The sequence below is a fragment of the Molossus molossus genome, unplaced genomic scaffold, assembly GCF_014108415.1.
Source record: "Molossus molossus isolate mMolMol1 unplaced genomic scaffold, mMolMol1.p scaffold_m16_p_3, whole genome shotgun sequence".
Lineage (NCBI taxonomy): Eukaryota > Metazoa > Chordata > Mammalia > Chiroptera > Molossidae > Molossus > Molossus molossus.
In genome coordinates, this window is record NW_023425366.1 from 105,744,914 (window position 1) to 105,764,457 (window position 19,544).

Genomic DNA, 19,544 nt, shown 5'->3' on the forward strand with positions numbered 1-19,544 from the left:
CAAATTGGTAGTTGGATAATAGGGGATGTAAAGTACAGCATAGAGAATACAGTCAATATTGTAATAACTACATATGATGTCAGTTGGGTACTAGATTTATCAAGAGATCACTTCATAAGTCAAATGTCTAATAATGGGGTTGTATACCCAAAACTAATATAATATTGCATGTCGACTGTAATTTAAAAAATTAAAAAATATATATAACTAAAAAAAATCTTTACCCTACCAGTTCTTTGAAAGAGCAATTTAGCATTCTCACCTCCATGGCAACCCAAGTTCCTAAGTGATTGATAGCGATGACACCCAATAAATTCTTTTCATTTGCAATTCCCAACCAATCGAATGGAAGCAGGGGCCTAGGGGCGTCTCCACCCGTGCAAATGTGGGCAGCGTCTCCCTGCGTCATCAGTCTGCGCCAAGGGCAGTTTGGCCCGCTTCGCTCAGGGGAGTAGTGGCTCTGTGGTCGCGCCAGGCGTTGCGCTGGGGTGATGGCGTCTGGCTCCCTGTGGCGGCTGCGCTCGGGCGCCGCAGGGTCCCTCTCAGGTAAGGTGGGAGCGCGGCCGCAGCCCTGCGCTGGGCGGGCAAGCCAGGGGATTTTCGCGGGGGTTTGAACCGGAGAAGTCACGGGGGAGACGTTCTCATACATCACAGGACTGCGACGGAGCGCGACTGCGAGACTGAATCACGGGTGCTGGCGGCGAGGGGTCCCGTGGTGCGCCGCGGGGGACTGCCGGGCGAGAAGGGGACGGCTTTCCGCAAGGATTCTCGGGCGGCCGCCAAGGGTTGACGCGTCGGGGAATTGCACACCTGTGCCGTCACGTCCCTGCAGATGTGGTCGGAGTTTCCGCTGAGGGCAGTTGGCGACTTTGAAAGTTCAGAGGCCTTGGGGTGTCATCATTGCCTTCGCCCAGGGCCTTGCCAGGCAGAGTGTGGTCACGCGACCAGAGTCACTCCTTGCCCCCGAGCGTGTGAGAAATGCAGATTCTCAGGTCCCTCCACCGGCCTATTGGGTCGCTATACCTGCCTGTAGCACTTTAACAGCCCTTGGAATAAACTGTACATGGGAAAGTTTGCGAAGCATCAGGGTAGTGGAAGGAGCATCGGATTTGGAGTAAGGAGACAGACACGGGTGTGGGTTCTGGCTTCTTGTCTCGGTTCATCTGAGCTGCCTCATAAAATCGTTGTGAGGTCGTTTTCTCAAAGTCGTTCGTGTACTACCTTCAGGATTTTGATTATTAAATACATTATATAACCATGTTCCGTTTTTAAATTAAATCATTTCAGAGACACTGAATCCTTATGGAAAACCAGTATTGCCTGCCCCAAATCAAGTAATCAATACTCTGAAAATAAAAAGCTATTAAAGTGTATTAGATACTGTTGCCCAAGACCATCCTTTTTTCTCAGGTAAAAAGGGGAGATTAGCAGGTGTTAGGAGGGTGTTGAAGATCTGTCAGCTGTAAACAGACCAGTCTCCTTGACCAAGTCAAAAGGATTGGAAGAGAATTTAAAAGAGAATATAACTCTTACTACATGGGTGTTATTTAATGTATGTTAGTAAGTCACATAAGCTCTTCCCATCTACCTCTTAAAAATCTTCTGGGTAATATTATTCGTATATGTTTCACACTTTGGAAAACACAACTATAAAACAATGCATTGGAGAGCTTCTAGCACTGGCCTCAAGTTTATTTTCTTTTAACATGTGACAATACAGGCAAAACTTAGAGGATTGTTGGACATGAATTGTAATGCTTTGTTGAGCCAGTGGGCATAACACAATAAGAATCTTTATTTATTTATAAAGTTAATTTGCTTTCTATATCTAATTTTATCTTAGTGATAACTCAGTAGGAAAGGTTTTATTATTGTATGTTTTCCCATAAAATGGAAATAACCTGATTATTACCAGTTATGTATGTAAGAAATGGCAATCCTGATTTGTCCAAAGTTAGCATTTGAGATGATATTTTTGTGATCCTAGCTCTGTGCCTTTTCTGTAGTCCCTTAAAGCTTATTAAAGCCCGGCCGGTGTGGCTCAGTGGTTGAGCATCGACCCATGCACTGAGAGGTCGAGGGTTCAATTCCCGGTCAGGACACATGCCCAGGTTGTGGGCCAGATTCCCCAGTGGGGGGCATGCAGGAGGTGGCCAGTCGATAATCTCTCTCATTGATGTTTCTGTCTCTCTCCTTCTCCCTTTCTTTCTCTCTAAAATCAATAAAGGAAAAAAATATATATATATTTTTAAAAAGCTTATTAAAGACACCTTGCAGAGATTGTGAAAAGATAGAAATAGCAAATATTGTGATACTCAATCCTCCACATTACTTCCCCACCCCAAATCATTTATTAGGTGTCTGAATCTGGAAAGGTGGTACAGTGCTAGGGAACAGTCTAGTAGGTTTTTAATGTAAATATAATCCTACCCATTGAAAGACAGCTATGTGTTTGACTTCATCCTATGTACCCAGCTGCTTGCTATTTTTTAGGATTTTTTTTTTTTAAAAGGAGTATTGGGTTGTTTTTCTAGTTCTTTCCCATTGACATGTTTTGAGGTGGGAGTAACAAATGAAGGGACAAGCAAACAAGATTATTTCGAGAAATAGAGCCAGCTCATCATTTTCAGTTTCAATTCCTGGGGCAATGTTTTGCCCCATCTTTCTGCAAGGAGGTCAGATTGATGAAAGCACCAGTCCTTGGACTCGGAGGCAAAAACTTGCAAGAAGCTACCTTGACTTTGTCAAATGTCTCAAATTGTTCTCCACATAAAAACATAGCTATCTGCCTGGCTGGTGTGGCTCAGTGGTTGAGTGTCAAACCATGCACCAAGAGGTCGCCCTTTTGATTCCCCGTCAGGACACATGCCCAGGTTATGGGCCAAATCCCCAGTGTGGTGGTGTGTGTGCGGGGCATGAAGGAGGTATCCAGTCAATGTTTGTCTACCCCCTCCCTTCCTCTCTAAAATCAATAAAGAAAAAAAAATTAAAAACATGGCCACAAATGACGGTGACCCATTTTCTGAAGGCATAGAACTGAGTAGTAGTACATTATACCTGGCAGAACTTGGAGCCTAGGAACTGGAGTCAAATGTGCTCAGTGAGATGGAGCAGATTGTGCAGAGGAGTAGACCAAAGCTGGTTCACTATTCTTCAGAACTCCATGTTCAAACTCTTGTGTTTAGTAGTGAGACATTTTAAACTCCACCTGTTCCAAAAGTTCAAATGCAGAATGACCGACCCCAAATCCCACCAGGCCTACTCTGTCACCTTGTGTCCAAAGTACTCAAGCTTTTAAATGAGCAAACTACAGATGTACCCAAAGTGAAAATTTTCTGGGTGTTGAAGTTAGCCTATATGAAAAGTATCTTAAAGACATGGTTGTCACAAAGGTGGGGACAGGGTGGGGAGGGGGGGAATCATTGGGGGGGAAAAGAGAAACATCTGTAACAAAAATAAATAAATTAATAAAAAAAATAATAAAGACATGGTTGCATACATCAGCCTTGGAACACATCTCAAGGTGATACCAATACAGGTTAAAGTTCACATTACAAACTAGTCTCTGGGTCTCCATTTCTATGGCTGCAAAATGGGGTGAAACAGCTTACACACCTAAACACATTACAAAGCCCTTCTTTTAGGGGAAAACACTTTTGGGATGCCTTCATACAAAGCTCAAATACAGTATAGGTGTTACTTTTAGATTTTTAAAGAAAAAAATCTAATCTTTCCTGAAGAATGTACATTTTGAAGGCCAGAACAACTCAGTTGAATTGGTTGCGTACCATAATGAGATGAAACCTAAGTTCTGAAGTTTGTTTCTCAAAATCAGATGCTCTTGGATGTGGGTATTTTAAGAGAACTTAAATCTATAGTTCTCAGCCTTGGCTATAGAGAAGATTTGTGCACAGAGCTTTAAAATATATCAGTGCCCCACTCCCAGAAATCGATTGGAGAGGAGCATTCATGGTTTTGAAAGCTCCCTAGAAGGTTCTGTGCAGCCAGAGCTGGGAATGAAGTGGGCCAGGAGGGATGGGTGAACTAGAGAATCATCCTGTCTAGAGCCAGCTGCCACATTAACTACCTGGGGAGAAGACAGGCTCAGAATGACCAGATCTTTGTACACTTAAAGTGAAACCAGAAATTTAGATATTTAGCCAAAATCTTCTGTTTTAGGTGTAGGTAACTAATTTTTTTTAAATCCTCACCCGAGGACATTTTTCCATTTTTTTGTTCAGATAGAGTGGGAGGGAGAGAGAGGAAGAGAGAGAGAAACATCAATGTGAAAGGAACACATCGAGTGGCTGCCACCCACACAACCAACCAGGGCCGGGGACAAACTGCAACCGAGATATGTGCCCTTAGCGGGAACCGAACCCGGGTCTCTCTGGACTGCAGGCTGACGCTCTATCCACTGAGCAAAACCAGCCAGGACTGTAGGTAACTAATTTACTTTAAAAAAAAATGCTGCAGGATAAACTACATTAAAAGACATGTCAACCTGCAGGGAACTCATTCATTGCTTTTGTTCTAAGGTGCCCCTTTCTTCTATATGTAAAATAAAACATCTCAATTTTACTTGAAAGTAATGAAGAATAAACATTTGCATTGCAGCTTATGGAAGAAGAATCAGTGTCAGATTTTGCAGCTCAGGCATGACTTTAGACAATATCAATCAGGCAGCTGTGGATCGAATTATCCGGGTAGATCATGCAGGTGAATATGGAGCAAACCGCATCTATGCAGGGCAGATGGCCATCCTGGGTCGCACAAGTGTCGGGCCAGTCATTCAGGTGAGCACTGCTTTCTCTCTCTTTAGCCTGGACTACTGAACAGGGCTTAATGGGGGTGGGGACCCCAAGGCCTTCAAGTAAGGAAGCACATTAGGTCATGCATTCTCAGGGGACATACTGTTTGCCTCCAAATGAGTGAAAATTGGATATTGGGGAGGGAGGAGTGAAAAGCATATTATTATTTTTATGTATAGAGCACAGATGGACATGTAGCACATAAACAGATAGATGGTGTATCTGTAGTAATAAATTTTCACAGTGGGGGCGGGTAGTAATGAAAAAGGGGCTGAGAAATACCATATTAGGTACAGTTGCCGAGAGGTTGCACTCCTGCCCCCAGTGGAGCTCAGTGGAGATGTTTTTACTGAGAAGCAGAGGGAGATACCTGGGCTTTGTAGTCACACAGACGCAGCTTCACATTCCAGTTCTCTCCCACCTACTGCCTGTGTGACCTTGTGGAAGTCACATGACCTCTGGGTCTTCATTTCCATACCTGCAAAATGGGCTCATAACACCTACCTCACTGGGTTTTGGTGAGGAAGAAATGACTGGTATAGAGCAGCTGATACCATGCCTAGCATGTAACAGGCACAACACAAGTTAAATTGCCTTTTCTGAGTGCTCAGGCAAGTTACTTAACCTCTCTGTGCTTCACTTTCTTTATCTGTATAATGGGGATAATAATAGTTTGTCCTTCACAAAGCAGTTGTGCAGCTTAAATGAGTTGCCTACATAAAACTACTTGATAGTGCCTGACATTAGGAAGTCATGTATTAGCTGTCATTTATCATCCTCCCTTTCTCCTTTGATGTACATGATACTTTATGCTAGCAACCTGGCAGGAAATTACACGATAGTTAGTACTCTGCCCTCCTAATTTTGAAATGAGCTAAACATCTCATTTCTCATGGGTATGATTCCTCATCCTTTAATAGGCACTTTGTGGGTCTGAGGGGCTTCTGCAGAACCATAGTTCATGGATAGGGCATGTAGCTTCCCTGGGATACGCGGGTGGCCTGTGTGGAATGCCTACATGCCTTTATTGTTCTGGTTCTTACAGAAAATGTGGGATCAAGAAAAGGCCCACTTGAAAAAGTTCAGCGAATTGATGGTTGCATTTAGGGTCCGGCCAACAGTTCTGATGCCCATTTGGAACGTGATGGGGTTTGCACTAGGTGCGTATCTGTCCAGAATTGCTTATGGGAGCTGAAGGGTCTGGGATGATCATATCCTTTAAATACCACTTCACAATTTTTGCTGTGTCCTTCTACAGCCTTTTTTTACTTAATATTTTTCTAAAGTTAAAATGGCTAAAACATTTTTTTGGCTTAAATTTATTTAAGATAGATCTTAAAATCCATAGTTTTATAAATAAAATGTATGGTAAAAGTAGATACAACAGAAGGGAGGAAGTGCTAGACGAACTCAGTTGTAGCCAGGTAATGTTACTTGACAAAGGTTCTGAACCAGAGATCTGCTCACTCTTAAAAAGGGAGAAAAGTAAATGGTATAGAAAATCAAAGACATATTCACCCCAAATGATGACTTCCTCCTTGCCATAATCAGGTTAGGGAGATCATTGAAAAGAGAATATCCTTTTCACTACGTTAGTTAAAGTTTGACACTATGACCTGGTACAATCTAAAACAGTGGTTTTCAGCGGGGTCAAGTTGCTCATGAGGACACTTGACAATATGTAAAGACATTTTTGGTGTCACTTCTGGGGATGCTACCCGCATCTAGTGGGTTGAGGCAAGGGATGCTGCTAAACATCCTGCGATGCACAGTACAGCCCCCACAACAAGGGATTATCCAGCCCCAAAATTTGTAGTGCCGAGGTTAACAAGCACTGACCTGACATGCTCCCACTTACCAGTGGTATCAGTCCCATCCTTTACTGCTCTGGATTTGACAATTCCAGGAGTGGGAACCGCCCTGCTTGGGAGAGAGGGAGCGATGGTCTGCACTGTGGCTGTGGAAGAGTCCATAGCACATCACTACAACAACCAGATCAGGACATTGATGGAGGAGGATCCTGAAAAGTATGAGGAGCTTCTTCAGGTATTTGACTACACTCTGAGAAGGGTGATAAAGGGGGAAAGGGGCAGACGTGCAATTTGGTAAGAAGAAAAAAGTAGAATGTTAGGGAATGATGGGATCTTAGAAATCTAGGTTGGCACCTCATTATAAGGGCAAGCAAGTTAACTAAAGCACAGAGAGCTGAAGCTGTGTGCCCTGGTCTCATGCTTGGGCAGAGGTCAGGAATCCATGTCTTCTGAGCCCGGGCCTGTGTTCTCTCCATTTCCTGATTATTGGTAGGCCGTGAGCAAATGCTGTTAGCATGAACCCTTCAGATTAAATAAATGAACTAAAAGATACCCCCAGATTAAATAAATAAATATCCATTAAACATCTTTAAAATAAAAATAAAAAGATACCCTCAGATAATTTTCCACAACAGATGAGGAACAGATGCAGGTCTGGCTTTTTTAAAGCCTAAATCAAGTTGGTAAACTATGGCCACTTGTTTCTGTAAACAAAGTTTTGTTGGAACATAGCTCTCCCCATTAGTTCACATGTCCGTGGCTGCTTTCCCCTCTACACTGGCAGAGTTGAGTAGATGTGACATGGACCATACAAAGCTTAAAGTATTGACTCTGTCTCTTTATAGGAAAAGTTTACCTACCTGTCTTAGATAATAATATGAGTTTTAGCTGCCAAAATAAGACAGAACATCAGGAGAGCTTTGATTTATTTTTATTTAACCAGGTGATAAAGACATTTAGAGATGACGAGCTTGAGCACCATGACACAGGCCTTGAACACGGCGCAGAACAGGTGAGGACCCCTCTTTACTGTTGCTTGTGGTGCTTTGAGCATCTTATTTGGAAGGTTGAGGGCTGGAAAGGTTTCTGTTCCCAGAAAGAGCGATTTCAAAGTGACTGCCAAAGGAAAAAAAAAACCAGCACCCTGTTTTGACAAAGAGCATTCTCCCAGTTGGGAATCTTATTTCTTGCTTCCTTCTTATCCTTTTCCCTAGCAGCCCCTTTTCCCTTCCTGCTGAGAAACCAGATGACTCCATGTTTTGGCAGCAGCAGAGGCATATTCTAATCTTTTGAATAGGTGTTTTTTACCCCAAATTAAAATGAATTGTCTCTTAGACTTTATTTCTTATCCAGAGAAGTCTCAACCCTGCCAAGCATGTATCTCACAACTAAAAGTGAACGTAGAATGTGTTCCTTTAGTTTGCTTATTGTCATCTTCAACAGGCTATAGGATATGGCGTTTTGAAGAGGGTCATCCAGGCTGGATGCAGCATGGCGATATACTTATCAGAAAGATATTAAGGTATGTGCACTTTTCCCTGTCTATAAAAGATGGTAGTAATTTAACAAGTGATATTGGCAGGAAAGGAAATGTACAGTTACCATTACTGAGCAAGGGCTTACTGCCCCATGCACATAGAAGCCAATGCTGTAGCATCGTCTTTTGAGGAAAGAAAAGGCTTTAATTCCAAGGTGCACCAGCAATGAAACAGAAGGCAAGGCTCAAATCTGTCTCCCCCACTGAGGGTTTTGGGCTACATTTAAAGGAAGAAGCAGGGAAGTTATGCATGTCTGTAGAGTTATATTGATTCAACAAAACGAGAGTCTCGTACGCAGGTGCTTGGGAATCACAGCTTTTCATTCATCAAATGTTTGAATTCGGGGGTGAGGGTTTATAGGTATGGATTTTGACCTGATGACTTTGAAAGGTTATTCTAGGGTAAATTTTTTTCTCTAGTGTGTTGTCCTACTGTTGGAGTGCATGATCTGCACCTTATTCTGCCATCTCTGAAAAACAACGTAGCATCTCATTAGGAACAGAACAAGGCCAGTTTAGCTAGTTTCACGGTTACATTATTGTTATGTGAATTTTGTTAAAGTGAAAGAGGGTTTTTTTTGTTTTTGTTTTTTCTAAATAAAATTCTTCAGTGTTGATTTTTTTTTCTGTGTATGCCATAAAGCTGACAGTTCACCAGGTGCATTCAGATTACAGCAAAGCTGGTCATTGTTTGGTCCGTAGCTAATTTTTCTTAAACCATCAAAAATGACTCATTTAGAAAGTAATAGGACTCTAAAGAAAAAAAATGTTGAGTTTACTGGTAAAAGGGTATTGAAAACACAAGGGTGTTTAAGTTTGACACAAAGCAAGTTCATCAGGTAAGTGGAAAACTCATCGTTTCTATTGGGAATTGTGGATTGAGGGTGGGTTGCTTCCATTAGTGACTATACTAAATTGTGGATTACTTGTGAATTTGCATTATAATAATTTTCTTTAGGTCTGTTACCAAAAAAGGTGGAGGGGCTATACTGTTCATACTGTGTTGAAATCTTTTATGATCTGCAAATTCTAAAATAATTTATGAAAAACCTAAGTCAGCCCTGGCCAGTTTGGCTCAGCGATTGAAGCATAAGCCTGCGGTCCCAAGAGACCTGGGTTTGGTTCCCTCTAAGGGCACGTACCTCGGTTGCAGTTTGTCTCCCACCCTGGTGGGTTGTGCGGGTGGCAGCCACTCGATGTGTCCCTTTCACATCGATATTTCTCTCTCTCTCTCTCTCTCTCCCTCCCACTCTACCTGAACAAAAAAAATGGAAAAATGTCCTCAGGTGAGGATTAAAAAAAAAAAAGGCCCACCCTTACCACCTTTATCAGAATCGCAAACTTACCCCACTACATTCCCTGCCCCCTTGCTCTGCGCTCTTTTCTCACCATAGCACTTGCCACCGTCTAGCATTTTTATAATGTACTTGCTTGTTATGTTTCTTGTCTGTTTCTTGTTGCAAGAATGTAACCTCCATGGGGCAGGAATCCTTGTTTTAATGGCTGACACATAATAGGTGCTCAGTAGTTACTGATGGACATGAATGAAGAAATTGCACTCTCTTTTTAGAAGTTATTTTTACATAATGTTATTCAAGACTACTCCTGTGTGCTGCTCAGCAAAATTCAGTGGAGATTTATTGAAACGATGCTACCCATCTGAACTGAGTCTCTGGGCCCCTGGTCTGTACAGATTGTTTTGCTATAAAACTCGAAATCTTCCAGCTGAGTGGGGGGGTGGGGGTAGGAAGGAAGGAAAAGATGCTACTAGAAAACCAGAAGAAGGCCATTCTCTATGCTTTTTGCTGATGCTTAGAAACAAAACAAAAAAAATATATAGGCTGGATATCCACATGCAAAAGAATGAGTTCAGAACTCTGCTTCACAGCATATACAAATATTAACTCAAAATGAACCAAAAATCTAAATCTTAATGCTAAAACTCTGAAGTTCTTAGAAAAAAACAGAGTAAATCTATGTTACCTAGGATTACACAACAGTTTCGTATCTATGACACCAAAAGCATATGCAACAAAATAAAAAAACAGATAAATTGAACTTCATCTAAATAAACACTTGTACTTTGAAGAACGCTATCAAGAAAGTGAAAAGACAACCCACAGAATGGGAGAAAATATTTGCAAATCATTTATAAGGGGTTTGTATCTAGAGTGTGTAAAGAATTCTTACAATTCAACAAATAGCCCAGTTAATAACAGGCAAAGGATTTAAATAGACATGTCTCTAGAGAAGATGCACACAAATGGCCAATAAATATTTGAAAAGATGATTAATACTATTAGTCATTAGAGAAAACCACAGTGAGATACCACTTCACACCACTAGAATAAAAAAGACAATAAATCAAAATGAAAATAAGTGTTGATGAGAATGTGAGAAATTAGAATCCTCATACACTGCTGGTGGGAATGTAAAATGTTGCAGCCCCTTTGGAAAACAGCCTGGCCATTCCTCAGACAGTTAAACAGAATTAACCATATGATACAGTAACTCCTCTCCTAGGTATAAACCCAAAAGGAATGAAAACATGTTCAAACAAATACTTGTATATGAATATTCATAGCAACATTACTCATAAGAGCCAAAAAGTGGAAACAACTTAAACGTCTGGTCAGCTAATGAATAGATAACCAAAAGTGCTGTATCTATATAATGGAATATGTTTCAGCAATGAAAAGGAGCGAAGAACTGATATATGCTGTAACATTGGTAAACCTAAAAACATGATGATAGATAGATAACCAAAAGTGCTGTATCTATATAATGGAATATGTTTCAGCAATGAAAAGGAGCGAAGAACTGATATATGCTGTAACATTGGTAAACCTAAAAACATGATGCTTGGCTAAAGGTTTTAGTATGGAAAGATGAAAATAGTTCTGGATATGGATGGTGGTGGTGGTTACACAGTAATGTTCTTAATGCCACTGAACATTGTTAAAATTGTAAATTTTATATTATACCACAAATAATAATTTTAAAATTATGCTAAGTGAAGGAAGCCAGACACAAAAGGCCACATACGGTATTATTACATTTATATGAAATGTCCAGAATAGTAGGCAAATCCATGGAGACAGAAAATAGATGTGGTTGGCTAAGGGATTGAAGAGTAACTGCTAATGGATATAGGGTTTCTTTTGGAGGTGATGAAGGTTCTAGAATTAGATGATGGTGATAGTTGCACAACCTTGTGAATACACTAAAAAAACACTGAATCAAACAATTCAAAGTGGTGAAATTTATGGTGTGTAAATCATAGCAACAAAACAATACAGGATATATAGTTTTATGTGATACCTGAACACAAATTTCCATCCAGGCTATTGAGTGGGGAAACACTCTCTTTAATATATTATCCTTCAAGCCAACAGAGCATATACTAGCCTTGATCTTTTGAGATGCTGGTGATACTTGTTGCCCTCTTGTATCAAAGCTAATTTTGTAAGTATTGCAGTCAGGAATCTTGGGCATATGAAGGCACTTTGCACAATCCTTATTAAAAGCCCAGATTTGTTACTGTTTGTTTAGCATCCCCTTCAGAATTGATGGCTGATGTTGTATGCTTCTGAGAGCTTCTAAAACAAGACCAGAGAGATTTTATGGATCCCCCTTTGATTGTTTTTATTTCATTACAGCTTGTCCTATTGTATTAACAAGGTAATCTTGTCTTTCCCTTACTCTACTGCTCTGACCTTGTAGGGGAAATGTGATTTTAAAATTGGACACCATCCAAAGATGATGCCAGCAGGACAAAGGATATTATTTTTACAAGCAGTCTTGTTCCAAAGATGTGATCTGAGCTATTGTTGTTTGCATGTGTGATTCCCTCTCTACTCAGTGTGGTCTGTGGCTCAACAGTAGTGGTATCAACTGTGAGCATGTTGGAAATGCAGAACTTTGGGCTCCTCCCCAAATCTACTAAGTCAGAATATGCATTTTAACAAGATGTGGTGGTTTTAAAGTATGTCCACAAATTACTTACTACTCCTCTGGTCAGTGGAATGTAATTCTCCTTGCCTTAAGTGTGTGTTGTCCTTAGTGACTTGTTTCTAACAAACAGAATATAGTGGAAATGATGGACTGTGACTGCAAGGCTGGTAGATCATAAAAGACAGCTTCCACCTTTCTTTTCAGGATCACTCACTCTGGGGGAAGCCAGTCGCCATGTGATGAGCACACTCAGGCAGTTACTCTGTGGAGAGGGTCACGTGGCCAAGAATAGAGGCCCCCTGCCTACAGCCATGTTTGTGCAACATCTTGGAAGTGAATCCATCAGCCCCAGTCAAGCCTTCAGATGACTGCAGCCAACGTCTGACTGCAGCCTCATGAGAGACGCGGAGCTGGAATCACCCAGCTGAGCCAGTCCTGAATTCCTGACTCAGCAGCTATGTTGGATAATAAATGTTTGTTTTCAGCTGCAGAGTTCTGGGCTGATTTGCTGTATAGCAATAGATAACCAATATGCACACTCGCAGGTGATTTGGAAGCACAGTGAAGTTTGACAAGCACTGAACTAGACCATGAACTGGAAGGCAGAGACTATCTTAGTCCTTCTCATATCTTCAGAGCTTAGCATAGTGTCTGACGCTCGGTAAATGTTTCTTAAACTAAATACAAAGTTAACGTGCCCTGTTTTTAAAAAATTAAAGCTTTTTTTGTAATAAATAATGCATGTATATGTATGCATATGGTAAAATACTCCAACAATGCCAACATGTATTTACAGTGACAGATACATCTTGCTGTAGGCTGCTTGTTGATTAACAAGAAACTGACCTTACTTTGTGCTTAACTATTAGCAATCTGCCACATAAGACAGTACATTTTTTTCTTTTTTTTCCCCTTCCAAAAGTAATACTTGCCTCAAAATCAAACATTATAAACTGCATATATATATAAAAGAAAAGAAAGCACCCCTTCCAAACTTATTCCCTACAAGTAACCACTATTTAGTGTCATTGTGGACCTTTCCAGACTCACAAAAACAACTTTATATGCACACATGTACATCGTTCCCCAGATGGAATGATACTGTGCATCTTGATCTGCAGTTTGACTTTTTCATTCAGTGACCTACTTGGCCATCTTTCCAAGTCATTACGTAGAGATCTACCTCATTCTTTTAATTGCTTGCAATACTTTTCTTTCATTTTACAACTGAGCCACTGTAACATCATGCCAGCTCCTTACCTGCACAGACTGTGTTCTGTTTTAACTGCTTTATCCCCCGAAATCCCAGGACCACCCTGTGGAACGTGCACGGTCCTCATCCTCCCATTGACCGGCTGCTAGGTGCTGGAGAGACTTGGACTTAACCACTAGGCAGTCCGCCTTCTCCTTATTTCCTCTTCTCTTTTCCTCGATTACTGGGCATTTAGGTTATTAATAACAGACTTTGGGGACCTCTAATGCTTCGAGGGGACCCCATTTGAAAATAGTTTTCTATGGAATTTAAGGAGAAGGGACCCCTTGGGGTTTTTAATCTTTTCTGAGATCCCCATACTTCCTTGAGAATATGGTAAAAACTCTGGACCCTCACCCCATCAACTCCCAGTGGTCCTCATTAAGACCCCTGGATGTGGGTGATTTGCGGAGAAGAAAACATGACCTTTCCCAACCGAGGGGAACAAAAGAAACCTTTCCTCAAAACTGCCTTTTTTAGGCCCTGCTTGAGCACAAAGCACTTTTCTATTGAATATGTTTTCAAAGGTTTAAAAGGCCCCTCTTGCCTTCGGGACATGCCTCCTCCCACTCTTACCTCCCGAAATGGCAGCCCTGCTGGGCTGTGACTGAACACGACAGGTCCTTTGATCCTGGTTCACAAAGAAAGATCTGGGCACGCCAAGTGCTCCAAGGGTCTAGGCCCTGTAGGGCTTCCCAGTGGCCACCAGAAGGCGCCCTTGTCCCGGAGTCCACGGCTCTTACCAGCTATGTTAGTCATTTCCAGAATGTCATAGGGACCATGCCTGGAGAGCGTGGACAGGCAATTGCTACGTGTTGTGATAACCTGGCCCCAATAATCCCACGTCCAGATATTTGCCATTAGGTGAGAGTGGACCGTCACATTGGCACACTGCAAGCTGTGGAGGACTCGCTCAGCTGGGTTCTACTCTGCTGGGCTACTGACTTGAGCGTCCTTATCAGGGAGGAGGCATGTTCTATTTCAGGAAAGGGGGAGAAGGAAACACGGAAGGCCGCTGATTCGTCTCTGTCCTGCATGAAGCACCAAGCAGTGTCCAAAGGGCGGCACTGGATGGGTATTCACTGGTCGGCACTGCTCTTTGCACTCACCTGCTCGCCCCATGTTCCTCGGACCCTGTACTCAGCTGCTCTCCTGATGAAGGCTGTTTGCCCTTTCAAACCCCTTATCTCCCCGGTGACATTATCCCACACCCTCGCCTATCCCTGCAGGTCCCAGCTTCCTCATTGGTATTGCGCGGTTGCTACCTGCGTCCCTACCATTTCTCCAACCTGGCAGCGAGCTTACAGTCAAGGGCTGTCTGTCCCCAGTCCCTGGAGCTTCACAGACCCTCAGCCAACATTTGATAAACGAATCTAAGCTGAAAACAAACCATGTGGGCTCATAAAATGGAACAAAATGAATCGAAACAAGTAATGACAGTCACCTGATATCAATCTGAGTACACCTAGAAACTTTTAGATCAAAGTATGAAGTGGGGAAAGAGTCAGACTTGTGGGTGTCCTTCAGATCTCTTGTCCATCTGCACTAACTCAGCATAAGCCCGACAAACATTTCACCCGAAACCGTGTCTCAGCTCGTCTCCTTCAAAATGCTTTTTATTTATAGCTGCCATGTTGTGTCTCTTGAGAGTTCCTCTTCATGATACCTTTTGTTCCTTTTTAAAAAATCTTAATTTTATTTCCAGTTATACAGAATTTCCTACTGATTAATTTTGGAATTCTTAAATAGGTGTGCACATCAGACTAAACTCTTGTGATTTAAAAAAAATGTACTGATGCCCCTGCTCCCCCCTGTCCTACTGAAGCAAGTGCTGTAAGACTGGCCCAAGGGACGGATATAGTTTAAAAACACACAAGGGACTTGATGTGCATCCTGGTTAAGAATCAGTGGTTTAGTTCTACAAGGATTTATTTTAAATCTGCCCCCAAATTGACGCTTCTCCCTGAGGGCTGATTCAGGATTTACATTCTGCCCCACTTTTCCTGTTCTGTTTTCTGCTAAGATGTGACTTGTTCCGATTTTCTCCAGACCATTTGGTGCCATGACAGCTGGAAACATGCCCCAGATCAAGTTGTCTTCATCAGTGGAAACAATGGTGACAGCGGTGCTCCCTGTTCTACCGTTGGGGGTAGGGGGGCAGCCTTTGTGTGGCATTTTCCATGCCTAACTTCCCAGTGGCTTTATTGAAACAATAAAAACTTGTATGGAGATGCCACCTGTTGTACTCACTTGCTGATGCTCTGTGTATGTATTTAAATAAAACAATGTGGAGGGCCCTGGCCGATGTGGCTCATTTGGTTGAGCATTGTCCCTCACACTGAAAGACAATGTGGGATTAAAAGATTATCTATCTCAGTTACTTATTTGGCTGCTTTAAGGGACTGTATTCCAAGTGCTGTGCAATAAAAGAATTTAGAACATGAAATTCTCACTTCCTTATATCACTTAGAAGAGACCCAGAACATCTCATCTTTGCTTCTGGTAAGAAATATTACCACTGCTAAATGAAAAATCCAGAGGTAATTTTCTTCAGGTATGGTTTGATCCAGGAGCTCAAACCAAACACCCAGCTTCTCTTTTTCTCTACTATCTCTGCTTTTCATAGTGTTGAAATTGGGCTCACGGTGGCTCCCAGTGGTTCTCTCATGTACGACAGCAGAATTGCTGCAGCGCTTCCATCCAACCCCTCCATCCACAAAAAAAGGGTGAGGGTCTCTTCCTCCAGCTTCTGCAGGAGAGAGAGAGAGAGAAAACTTTGCTTTCCCAGAATACACAGCACATGCCCACCCCCCACCCCAGTCTCATTGTTCTCCAAGTCATAGTTCTCACCTCCAGACCAGTCATCGTGGTCTGGGGAATTGTGGTACTCTCATTGGCCAGCCCTGGTCACATGGTTGCTCCTGAAGCTGGTAGATTAGGGACAATTCCACTCAAGCCACATGGCCCCGAGTGGGGTAGGGAAAGCTCCCACAAAGGAAGCCAGAGTCCCCTCACCAGGAGAAGGGCGAACAGATGTTGCGCAGGTAAAAAGGCCTGATGTCCCCTGAGCCCAGGAGGTTGTGGTGGAGACAGAAGTTGAGTAGATACAGATGGGGCAGTGGGTTCAGGATGGACTGGATTAGGGAGGATGAGACCAGGGGGACCTTACTATAGCGCTCCCCTTGATGATGGATGAGGACCAGGGTGAGGGCTCTGTGGTGACAGAGAGGCAGGGTAGCATAATAGTTGAAAACACCTGGGATTTGGCTCAGCGGTTGGAGCATCCTCCCGCAGACCAGAGAGTCCCAGGTTCAGTTCCCGCTAGGGGTTATGTACCTCAGGTTGTGGTTTGTCTCTCCCTCGGTGGTGGTCGTGTGGGTGGCAACCACTCGATGTGTCTCTCTCACGTCAGTGTTTCTCTCTCTTCCCCCCTTTCTCCCTCTCGCTCTATCTGAAGATGAATGCAAAAATGTCCTCGGGTGAGGGTAAAGAGAAAAAAAAAGAAAAAGAAACCTGGGTGTGAATTCTTATGCTGCCATTTACCTGGTGTTACCTGACTTCCTCTCTCTGCCTTAATTTACCCACTTGTAAAATGGTTGCACCTGGGTTGTCACGGGTGACTCTGAAAACATTATGCAAAGTGGGAGAAGCAGTCACAAAGGACCACATATCATATGGTTCCATTTAAAGGAAATGTCCAGAACAGGCAGATCAATAGAGATGGAAAGTAGATTAATGATTGCCTAGGGTTCAGGGGTAAAGGGGGTGTTGGGGGGTGATAGCTAGGGAGTTCATGGTTTCTTTTCAGGATAATGTTCTGAAATTGGTGATGGTTGCACAGCACTGTGACTATACTAAAAGCCAATGAATTGTATACCTTCAACCAGTGAATTGTATGGTATGTGAATTATATCTCAATACAACTTATTTTAAAGGTAATGTGTGTCAAGTACTTTGAACAGTGCCTGGCACATCCCTTCTGTCTGCCCATCAGACGTGGGGGCCATAGCATCTTCCAACTGTCACAGGACCTTGGAGGCTTACCATCCCTCAAGCTTAAGTTCCCTTCATCCTGCCATCACCTTTCTGAACAGTCTCATTAAACTCCATTCAGTTGCCCCCATTTGAGTGCCTGTCATTCCTGCCAGGACCCTGACTGCATAAAGATCACCTCTCAAGAAGAAGAGGACTTGTTGACTAATCAGTCAGGTGGACACATAAAATTGACCAGTGGTGCTGCCCAAACATTTGCTCAGATGTCATTCTGGGTGTTTCTGTGAGGGTGTTTTCTGTTGAGAGTAACACTTGAATAGGTAGACCGAGTACAGCAGATTGCCCTCCCTATGTGGTGGGCCTCAGCCAATCAGCTGAAGGTCTGAATAGAACACAAAGGCAGATCGTCCTAAAAGTCGAGGGAATTCCTCCTGCCTGACTGCGGAGCTGGGACATTGGTCTTTTTCTACCTTCAGACTTGAACTGAAACATTGGCTCTTCCTGGGTCTGGGGTCGCCAGCTTTCAGACGGGGATGCCACCATCGGCCCTCCTGAGTCTCCAGCGTGCCAGCTGCAGCCCTCGAGACCTGTCAGCCTCCGAAATCACAGGAGCCGATTCTGATAGGGGACACACACACACACACACACACACACACGCACACCCTATTGGTCCTGTGTTCCTCCAGAACCCTGACTAATACAGGATCTCTAAAGGAAAGTTGAGTCACTGGTGAGTTTCAGGCTGAATAACTAGGAAAATGGTAAAAATATGGGACAAAAATAAGGAAATCATGTTAAGAGAAGTGACTGGTTTTAAAGGAAGGCTTGTTTTTCATTCACAAAACATTTATTAAGCATCTTCCCTGTGCCAGATAAAGTGCCAGCCACTGGGGGCGAAAAGGTCGCCCCGGCTGTGTAAACTAGACGCCAAAAGCCAGGCTTCTGACACCTCAGCCTCACCCTCCACATCGAAGTAATCTTAAGATCTGTAATTTTACCTCCTCCATTTGCTCTCACATTCATTTCCTGGGCCCCTCCACTTAGACCCACATTTTGTCGTGATTTCACTCGGGGTTCAGGAGGAGCATGGACCTATTTGAGGTGTTTGATAGGAAAGGGAAAGTCACTGGTGTCGATCAGAGTACATCGGCATAAAGCATCTCCCCCATTTCTGTATCGCTCAGGGTGATGAGGAAGGGTGCTGCTAACGATGTGAAGCACTTGTCGGGGGAAGAGCTAGTGTAGGAAGAAACATTATCTGCAGTTTTCTACAAAATGCCATTAGTCAAAACAGACTAGAGTAAAGATGGGAGGAGGAGAGAGAAAGGGGCAGGAGAGGATAATAGAATAACAGAGCTAGTCGTAGTGGGGTGCTGGCCACATTATAAGAAATGTTGAACATCTTACTCTGTTAATAATGATCGCTTTGTTCTGATTAAAGAAAGACCACTCTGACTTGGCAGGGGCTGTACGCCCTGGGAGCTACCTCGGGAATGCTGACCATTCTCCTTACCTGAGAACCGGCCCCCCTGCCCCGTCATGGAAAGACTAACAACCTTGGAGTCTTGGAGGTGAGCACTGGAGTGAGCCCACATTCCCCACCTCCCCTCACTTCCCCATTTTACTCATTGATGTTCCTTTGCCTGCTTCCCCAACCGTTTCACCCACTGACAGCCCTTTTGCCTACTTCCCCACGTAATACCCGGTATAAGTGGCAGGCTATGGAGGGAGCACAGAGCAGATTTCTGCAGGATGACCTGTCTGCTCTCCCGTCAATATTGGAATAAACGCTTATATATGATTCAATCTTGTCTCTGCTTAATTGGCTCAACTAGTGACAGGCAGCCTGGATCCATTTGTTTTCTGGTTTCAAGAGGGCATCTCCAGACTGGGAGAAAGACACCCCTGGGTGACAACTAAGGCCGAGAGTCTGGCCTCCTGAGGGTCACTTCATCCTTCATACTTTATCACCAGCTGAGGGAAGGGAACCTTAAGAAAGCCACAGCAGGAGGGGGCAGCTTGGATTATTCCCACCACCTCCTCAGAATAATGAGGGACATCGTGCTCATCTGCCCGTTCCCACGAGAGCCCCGGGGAGGCCCTCAGACTGTCTCCCTCCACACGGCAACTGGATGTGCCCGGGGGCTGTGTTTTGGTCAGTGATATATAAACAGAAGTTCTTAGGT

General features: G+C 43.2%; 1 protein-coding gene across 3 annotated transcripts; it reads left to right on the forward strand.

Moving 5' to 3' along the window:
• Window positions 1-450: 450 nt before the first annotated feature.
• Window positions 451-18,816, forward strand: COQ7 (coenzyme Q7, hydroxylase). Of its 3 annotated transcripts, none has more exons than XM_036279475.1 (7): window positions 451-546; window positions 4,618-4,796; window positions 5,857-5,971; window positions 6,718-6,857; window positions 7,566-7,634; window positions 8,066-8,144; window positions 18,800-18,816. In XM_036279475.1, the coding sequence occupies exons 1-6, from the start codon at window positions 492-494 to the stop codon at window positions 8,141-8,143; spliced, it is 636 nt and encodes a 211-aa protein (XP_036135368.1). In that variant the 5' UTR covers window positions 451-491; the 3' UTR covers window position 8,144; window positions 18,800-18,816. The 3 variants fall into 3 exon arrangements, with proteins under 3 accessions (XP_036135368.1, XP_036135367.1, XP_036135365.1); XM_036279474.1 differs by lacking the exon at window positions 18,800-18,816 and adding an exon at window positions 15,415-15,431; XM_036279472.1 differs by lacking the exon at window positions 18,800-18,816 and adding an exon at window positions 12,318-12,603.
• Window positions 18,817-19,544: the final 728 nt, after the last annotated feature.

Excerpts from the sequence above, each read along its gene's own strand:
- COQ7 (XM_036279475.1), top strand. The coding sequence starts at position 492 with ATGGCGTCTGGCTCCCTGTGGCGGCTGCGCTCGGGCGCCGCAGGGTCC. Across the intron at positions 4,797-5,856 it reads GTGTCGGGCCAGTCATTCAG|AAAATGTGGGATCAAGAAAA; the intron begins GTGAGCACTGCT and ends TGGTTCTTACAG. Across the intron at positions 6,858-7,565 it reads AGTATGAGGAGCTTCTTCAG|GTGATAAAGACATTTAGAGA; the intron begins GTATTTGACTAC and ends TTATTTAACCAG.